General features: G+C 44.5%; 1 protein-coding gene across 1 annotated transcript; it reads left to right on the top strand.

Moving 5' to 3' along the window:
* The first annotated feature begins 3424 nt into the window (after positions 1–3424).
* LOC123445052 lies at positions 3425–5028 on the top strand. Its single transcript, XM_045121976.1, has 2 exons — positions 3425–3905; positions 4337–5028. Exons 1-2 carry the CDS (start codon positions 3506–3508, stop codon positions 4414–4416), a joined length of 480 nt encoding a protein of 159 aa, XP_044977911.1. The 5' UTR covers positions 3425–3505; the 3' UTR covers positions 4417–5028.
* Positions 5029–9159: the final 4131 nt, after the last annotated feature.

Raw genomic sequence — 9159 nt, 5'->3', positions numbered from 1 at the left:
GCATAGTTCTTCTTTGGATCTCTCCTTCAGAGTCGGAGTTGTGCTGCCCTCGACGCGGGTGGCTGAGTTCTGGCACGGTTTGTATGTGCCGCTCAGCGGTTTGTGACGGTTTTGCCCGGTTCTCCGTTAGTTGCTTAATTAATGGATGAGGTAAATTTTTTGCCTCCGTTTCAAAAAATAAAATAAAAATGAAGCTATCCTTATGAACTACCTTCACAAATTATACAACAACAATGGCATCACTTACTTCAGTGAGTCACTAGTGCCTCATCCTGCTACACATGTAGGATCCTTGTGCCGGTGTGATGTAATCAAACTCCACTCCAACTTTTGAAACGTTACTTCTTGCTCCACTAGGAAACGATACATAGTTTTTTTTTAAGATATGGTCGTTGGATGAATGGCATCATGGCAATAATTCGCTAGATCACACACCTCTGATGTTGATGCTCAAATATTTATGAAGATCGTGTTGGAATTAGTTCCAACTGGCCCTCTTCCCGCATTTTTTTTTGATGAATTGATGTCTTTCGAGCTGTGTGTGTGTGTGCTTGGGGGAGGGGGCACTTATTCCTCGATCAAACTCTACACACCTACCACTTGGCTCATTTGCAAGGCCCGTGTCTCTTGCAAAAGGTTTTGTATGTTTCAAATGCAGCAAATACTTTAATTAGCGTAACTTTGAGTCGGAGGTGCCATGCCATCATTAACATTGTGACCATTGCGGCGGAGAAATTCTCAAGGCATGTCTTGTCTTGCAAATTAACGGAGCAGCCATACCTTGAGACCCTTGATGATTGCACTAGACATGACACCTAAAAACCCTGCTCTGCCTAAACATTCTTGGCATTCCAAAACAGAGCATATGAGGTCTAAAAGAAGAATAGGTACAGTTATGCCCACCTAGGGCCACCGATCATGCAAGAGTTGGTTCGCTGGATTGATCGACCCCCGTGCCGTGCGGTTATGCTTATGCAGCTGGCTGGACTGAAGGGCGAGAGGAGAGGGTGCAGCGTAGCGATCCTGCCCTCTGGCAACTGAGGCAACCTTGAACGCGAAACAGAATCACGTGGCTGCTTGCTCCCACCCGCCCGCGCGCGGCAAAATGTGGTTGCTCGCCCTCGTCCTGCGTGTGGCTAGCTGAACGTGCCGGGGCGGGGATCAAATAAATAAGCGGCCAGGGATCCATCGGTCGGGTCCTTGGGTCACGACAGCTCCAACCCCACGCCACACGAATGATTCCGAGAGGGGTCACCGGCGGCCACAAGTCCTTCTTCCCTGCTCGTCCTCGTACTATCCACAGTAGACACGACACGAGCCATGTAGATGTAGGCGCCGCATCTCCACCTGGCTACCTCGTGTCCACGTAACGTGCCCACAATATTCTTGCTGAACACCGCATATAGATGTAGCTGATCTAGGAGTGGATGGCTACTCCAATCCAATGCTGACAAGTTCGATATTATGCTAAAACTGCTACAGTAGTATTTGTTCTGCTGGGCTCCGTTTGCTTGTTTAATTTATTATAGTTGCCGGCCATTTCTGGCGCGGAGACGATCAAATTCAGTCATTCACGCTACCTCGAGTGCGCAAGTAAAAAAGAGCAACGTCCAGCTCGTAGTACCACGTAAAAACCTGGTCTGGGAGCGGGACTGGGAGTGACCATGATGTGCTAGGCGCGCATGCGGTAAAGGCCACGTACGATACGAGAGAGTCGTTCATTCTGCAGGCCCCATGACGACAACGTCCTCTAGTGCACGTAATTTTCGGTCCTCTATCCATCATTTACGCTTGATCCTCTCCCGTAGCTGGAGAACGCAAGACCGACAGCAGCCGGCAAGAGTGACATGTACTCATCAGTCGTCACTAAAGTCACATTAGCCATGCTTTGTTTAACCCTTGTATGTCTGCCACACGGAACTGCCGAGGAAAAACTCCTTCAGACCATGATGTAGATTAACGAATTATAAGCATGCGCCCTCTTTTAGTTTGGAAGAAAAGGCTGCTAGCTAGGCCATTAGGGCATGTGTAAATAGTATGTACGTAAACTTTAAGGGTACCTTTGATTCGAAGGTTTTTTTTCTATGTTTTTTTGTTTTGAAAGGGAGGTTTTCCTCCGGCCTCTGCATCGGGGCGATGTATGCAGCCATTTTATTTAATCAATCCAAACAAACTTTTCATACAAATTTTAGCATCCACTCAATTCTCTTTAAATGTATCCTTTATTTTTTTCTATGATGCAATAAAAAACTAAAATCATGTTGAATTGAGATGAATGTGACATGATAATTCTTAGTTTTGTTTCCTATTTTCGCATTTTTAGAATCTCGTGAACCAACGAGATCCTAATTGGTGTAGAGAAACCGCTCGAAAGTGGTTAGCAATCTGAAAAAACCTGGTGTAGAGGAACGAGAGAGAAAGAATATCTAATACTATGTAATTTAACGCGCACAGTCCGTAGGATTCTTATGAACATATTAGGCTCCGCTTGGTATGGATGTAACATTTTACACCCGTATTTATCTTAGAGGTGTATTTCACAAGCCACAACGTGATTTTCACCTGGAAAATAAACGACGAACAGAGGTCTGTATATTTTATAAGTGTATATCATTGAGAAACAACCATCCAATCAGAGCCTTAGAGTCACCGCTTTTATTGGTGTGGATAAAGTGTCTAAAACACTCTTTATATCATGGGATGAAAGAGCTTTAATTAGTGCCAAAACCGCTCTTATATATGGGACAGAGGGAGTGTAACTTATACTCACGAATAATAATAACTAAAAACAAACTAAATACAGATAGGCTATTGTGTGAATTGTTTCCAGTCTTATCTAGGCAACGTTGATAATAATTACTACCTCCGTTTCTAAATATAAGTCTTTTTAAAGTTTTCACTAAAGAACTATATACGGATGTATGTAGACGTATTTTAGAGTATAGATTCACTCATTTTACTTCATATGTGGTCTCCTTGTAAAATCTCTAAAAAGACCTAAATTTAGGAACGGGGGGAGTATTACAGAACAATTGTACAGTGGCTATGATGGAGTCGGTTTTTTTCTTCTTCTCTTTTATATATATATATAGAGAGAGACAGAGATACAGATTTACAGAAACGGGGATCACACTACAAAAATGCTTTATTGGCAAACTCAGCCAGAAAAGATAGGCATCCATGCATGAGTTAACGAGTTGTTTCATTCAGTACAGTAGCATGGAAAATGCATGGATGAACTCATGGGCATATGAGCCCATTTAAAAAAAATCAACTATTAGTTGTCCAAAAAATTTGAAAAAAGTTTCACGCATACATCTTTGTATTCTGAAAACGAGTTCATAGGCCATGAGTTGAGACGTCCACACTCGTTCTTTGCCTGTCTATAAATAAGCCAGAACCGCGGCCAGCCTGAGGCACCTCAGCTCCAGAACCAGAACCAGAACCCAAAACGCAGCAGCAAACAAACCACATACGAAGACAAAGGTCTCAAGGGAAAGAGAAAATGGCGGCCATCTCCTCAACCTCCTACTTCTCCTCGCAGCCTCAGCTGCCTGCGTCCAGCGGCGCCAACCCTGCCTCTACCAGCGGCGGCAGCAACGGCCGGCAGCGGACGGGCAGCTGCGTCATGCTCGAGGCGGCCTCTGGTGGTGGCGCGGTGGGGAGGAGGACCAGGAGCCTCACGGAGGAGGACCTGGAGGAGCTCAAGGGCTGCCTCGACCTCGGCTTCGGCTTCTCCTACCACCAGATCCCGGGACTATGCGGGACGCTCCCCGGCCTGGAGCTCTCCTACTCCATGACGCGGAGGTTCCTTGACGAGCAGAGCGCGGTTGTCGGGCAGCCAGAGCCCGCCGCCGCCGCCGCCGCGGCGCCGCCCATCCCGGACTGGAAGATCTCCGGCCCTGGTAAGAATTGCTTTCTGCACACATATGTTCCCATTTCCGTGAAGTTTCGGCGAGGAAGATCACCCCAGCTGAAGTCACCTCCTCAGTTGTATTGTATCACGACAGAAACAGAGCAGAGCTCAATATGTGCCTTGTTCATTGATGCCACTTTTTATTATGCAAGATGATGGCAATAGCCCCTGCATAAAACTATTCTCCCCTCTCCAACTGCCCAAACAAATAAACATATGAATAGGAAGATTTGAAGAAACGTTGAGCTTTCCCTTCTGCCTTGAATATATCTTTATGCAAAACCAGCGACGCGGATCCTGTTCTGTAGATCTGTTTGATTTGCTATGCATTTGATGGTGACATTCTATTTTGTTTGTGATTAATTTCTTCGTCACATGATCTGCTGCTCATGACAAATCAATTACCGTTGGCTTTGATAGGTGATGATCCAGACCAAGTGAAAGCTCGGCTCAAGTATTGGGCGCAGACAGTGGCATGCACAGTCAAGCTCTGCAGCTAGTAGTGGTCGCGGCAAGGGAGTCTGCCGATCCATCCCATCACACGGGCACGATACGATGGGCCGAACTGAAGGTGGCCGAAGCTGAAGAATCTACTCATATGGCTCTGAGACATGTTGTGCGAACACTGAGGAGACGCTTCTGAATTCCGATGCGCGCTGTCGACAACATAACAGATCGGTGCTCTTCAAAAGCTTCAGGGAGGGAGACGACTTATGAGACCACGGAAGAGTAAGAAATTCTCGACGTGATATGTCGTCAGAGCTTTTCTGAAAGCAACTGAAGCTTGCCATTTTCATTCATCACGGGGGTTCTAAGTATGTAATTCCAGAGACCTGCTAGTGATTCTAATCTTCCCTGTAATGTTAATGATTACTAGGTGCTCCACTTGGATTGTGCTACGTCGGGTTGAGCTTTAAAACCCATCGGTAGATTTGCTCAAGTATGGCTTTGTTCTCATACTCCTTTGAACTTTTATTTGATTTCAACCAGTAGACACTGTATAGGACTTTGATGAACATATTTGTTGATTGTGTTGTACTGCACTGCAAAGGTGTGGAAACAGTTTATTCTATAACAAATTTCTTTGTCCGGCTTATCAACAAGCTGTGGAAGTTGTTATTGTAGATATCATATGATCCCACTAAACTAAATATAGAAAGTGTCAAGACTGTGAAGAAAAACATTAGGCACTGACCGAAGTATGATAACCAGACTAAGAATGCAGGGGACCCCATGAACACATATGTTTCACGATTTTATTGGATTTTTATCGGTGCCGAATGAAGAATAAGAACAAATCACAGGAATTGTTTGTATATATAAGAAAACTTAGAAACTAATCATAACCTGAAGAGACAGAGGCAGTCGTTTTAAATCATTTTTAGATTAGTGATCTAAAATATTTTATATTTGTTTACAGAGGGAGTAGTAAAAAACGAAAGCTATAACCTAATAAACATATTTATCTCGGGCTAGAGAGAGTGTTGGTACTTGCTATCTGAATGTATGGTAAGCCATTTGTCTTCCCCAACTCTTATAGCTACGAGACCAACGAAGAAAACATGTATTAGCTGCTCGAAAAAAATCATATACGAAAAACAAAATTAATATAACAAATAAGCATTTCCTTCAATGTGGGGAAACTCTTCAACAGATTGTTCGCACATGAACACGTCACTATATACCCCCAACACTGGGGGTGATGTATCATAGCTCATGTCGAAGGAGATCCGTCCGGAAACGCGGTACGCAAGCAATCTGACGGGCGGCTTTTGAGGACCCGAAACCCCATACGTCCAGGAGGTACCCCGTTAGGGCGCGTGGTGGCTATGGGCTGTCCTATATCGGCCTGACCATCCATAGGACCTCGTGGATTCGCTGCCCTCCAATCTTGAAGAACGACGAAGAACGAGAAGAAGATACAAGCGAGAGGGATAAAAAGTAGATGAACACAAAAAAGTAGTATAGATTGTTTTGTTCGATTGTGTGTTGTTTCACTCCACCATCATCTCCACTATATATAAGAGGCGACGGACTTTCCATACACGCAAAGGATTCATCTTAGCTTTCCTTATAAGAAAATTACATCAATTCACGTTCCAGAGTCCTAGCTCTAGTCTAATCTGATTCAACCCGAATCTGGCCCAAACTTCTGTCTTGCTCCTTGTGCGGGCTACAAAATCTGCATATAACTTCTGATTGTGACATTTTATATATCTAAATCAATCGTTTCAATGAGACGAACAATTCTTCTGTTGATCACTTTTTCAAGTAAGGCCATCTTGAATACTCCACGACGTCATCTTTAACTTTCTGTCGGATTCGGTCCTGTGGCTGAGTAGGCTGTCCGAGTTTTGTAGAGATTTTACAGGACGTATGTTATCTCAAATGATGATTACTCCAAAATCAAAGTTGATCGTTTCGACGATACTCACAACTTTTTTGTAGAACACTTTTCCATACGAGGTCATCTAGATAATCGTTTCAGCCCATTTTTAGCTTCTGGTCGGATTGACCAAGATTGATATTTTCCACTCGGTCGGCAAACTTTCAACCGACAAGCTTTTCACCTGGCAAGCTCTTTACAAGGAAATCCTTTCACCCGGCAAGCTCTTTTCCGGGAATCTCTTCCACGGCAAGCATTTCCCATGGCCCGGAGACCTCTTTCCCGGCATGTCTTTTCACTCGGATTTTCCGACTAAAACTTCGGTCTGATCTTGTTTTATCTCTTCAGGTTGCATACGATCACAGATTTAGACGATATATATATATATCAAATCGATCGGCTCGACGAGACGAAACTTTTTCGTGTTGTAAGGTTTTCCATTAGAGGCCATCTTGAGGGATGAGTAGCTGGCGGGACCCATGAGACATCACTTAGGTGGTTGTGCGATCCCTTGCGCCACATTTTTCCTCGTGGTAGGACCGGATTCTGATGGCTATAATTTTTTCATATGACCTCTGATTGAGAGAATTTTCATATCAAAATCTATCATTTCAACGAGACGAAGATAATCCACGTTGAACATTTTTTTCATATGAGGTCGTCTTGGAGGCTTAATCGGCCAAACAGTACTCTGAATATGAAATGCCAATACTTTAAACACCGTTTCGGGCTTTGAGATCAGATCGGACAGCGATGGACCAAACTTTAAAGATGTTCATGTCAACACGACAGAACTTTTTCATGTAGATCACTTCTTCATTTGAATCCATCTTAATAATGTTTTCTTTCGTGTCAAAATCTCGTGTCAACACATGCTCCCCTGTTTTTCGGCAAAGTTTGTGTGCGGAAAAATAACTTGCACCATGTTTGCTATTAGGACAATGTCAACACTCCATCGGCCATTCATATGCTTAGGGAGATAATATCATATGGGCCATATGCTCAGACTGGCTGCCACCTGGGTAGGGTCTGATCAAATATTTGTTGTCTTGATAACACAAACGCCTCCATGGATGCATCCCGTGGTGCAACTTGCCTCACCTCTCAACTTAGATCCTGCAAATAAGAAAAATATGTTTCTTCAAGTCGACCACCCGACTTGCACTATGTCATTGTCAGTGGTCAACTCAATAGTTAAGCTGTCCTCACAATTATTGGTAAAATTGAGCATCGACTTTCGGGTATGAGATAAACAGTGAAGAACGACATCAGCCCGATACCAGCTTCGCCAACATGATGCACTCTCAGGGCGATATGGAAATATCGTCCATGCGTCCTCATCTTAAAGGACTTGGAGAACCCATCCACCAAAGTGTGAATAGCCGAAATAAATCAGATGTTTCGGCTGGGGATAAATTACAGAGCGTCAGCTTTGATGGCACGGTTGAAGAACATGGATGCCACACCACATGGAGTCTCCTAGAGTGAGATGAAAATTGACAGTTCACTTGTTGGCTTCCTACTTGTCCTCCTTTATTCTTGTCGGCTTTGCAACAGAAGTTGTTGCATCCTTCTTGACTTGAGAGTTTCGTTTGGGGATCCACGCCATGTTCCTCTTCTCCAACCCTCCGGCTCCTAGACGCTTCAGCCGCTTCATCGGGGCCTATCTCACATATGCCCATGGATACTGTCCACGGTGAGCCCCGGGCACGCTATATAAGGCCGCCCCAGACCTCTCTCTTCCTCCCTTCGGCTCTCTCTCTCCCCTCCAGTCGCACTCCCACCCTAGCCACACCTATCTAGGAGCTCCCGAGCTCGAGATCGAGCTTGAAGTCCGCTGCGTCGGCTCACTAGAGATTGCATGGTGGGAAGCTCCTCCGGCCCTCATTTCTCTTTCTCTGAATCATCCACTCATTGATGATTATTTCCCCTCTCTTCCCGTCTTTTGCTATGTAGAACGATGCCAGCGACCTCCTCCTGAAGCGTCTCCGAAGTGGTTCCTCAATGCTGGTGACTCAGGCCTCTCCGGTGACCCCCTTCACCACCACCCGAACGGCGGCTCGACGTTGGTTCCATTCCCACCGTCCTCGAGCCCTACCGTGCCCCCAGTCGTCATCGGTGAGCCCACTCACCTACCTGGTCGCAAGGTTGAAGATGACAAGAGGGCCCCGCCTGTCATCCTCACCTCTCTGTGTCACTGGCTGCCGGGCCCCAACCGTCAAGTTTGAACATGGGCGTGCGCGCACCTGATCGCGTGGGCTGACATGGCTCCGGGCCGGCCCGGCTACGGGTTGGTCAAGCCGAGCTACAAGGTGGCTTTTCTTTTTATTTTTTATTTTTTGTAAATTCTTGCAAAAATTCCACAGTCCTCATAATAAGTCCAAATCGAGTGATTCAAATTTGTAAAATTTCGCTAAAACCTTACCTATTTAATGGTGCCACTTGTACACCATTTGGAACAAGTTTTCTACATCGTTCCTATTTAAATCCCCCTTTATGTATTTAAATCTATACTTAAAAATCGTCATCTCTATTTTTATTACTCCAATTCCAAAACCAAAACCAGTAGCATTTTTAGTTTTCAATCTAGTATTTTATAAAATAGGTTAACATTTGTGCCCGTTATTTTTGGGATGATAGACTACGTTGATGATGAAAAGGTTGGAAAAGAAGCATTTGAAGACCCTGAATACAAAGCGAAAACGGAAACAAAAGTGGGTGTTGACCGGAACTTAAAAAGCACTTGCATCATAGAGAAATACACACAAAACCAAATAAATTAATGATTTATTAACGTGGTTACAAAATAATATCATTATGTTAGCAACTTAGCCTAGTATTATAGTAGTATTAGACA

Source organism: Hordeum vulgare, chromosome 3H (genome assembly GCF_904849725.1).
Source record: "Hordeum vulgare subsp. vulgare chromosome 3H, MorexV3_pseudomolecules_assembly, whole genome shotgun sequence".
Classification (NCBI taxonomy): domain Eukaryota; kingdom Viridiplantae; phylum Streptophyta; class Magnoliopsida; order Poales; family Poaceae; genus Hordeum; species Hordeum vulgare.
Note: the sequence above shows the minus strand (reverse complement) of the source record. Positions and strands in the feature narration are given on the sequence as shown.

Bases quoted from the DNA above. Each gene is read 5' to 3' on its own strand.
- LOC123445052 (XM_045121976.1), top strand. From the start codon at position 3,506: ATGGCGGCCATCTCCTCAACCTCCTACTTCTCCTCGCAGCCTCAGCTG. The intron at 3,906-4,336 runs GTAAGAATTGCT...TGGCTTTGATAG, and splicing joins CTGGAAGATCTCCGGCCCTG to GTGATGATCCAGACCAAGTG.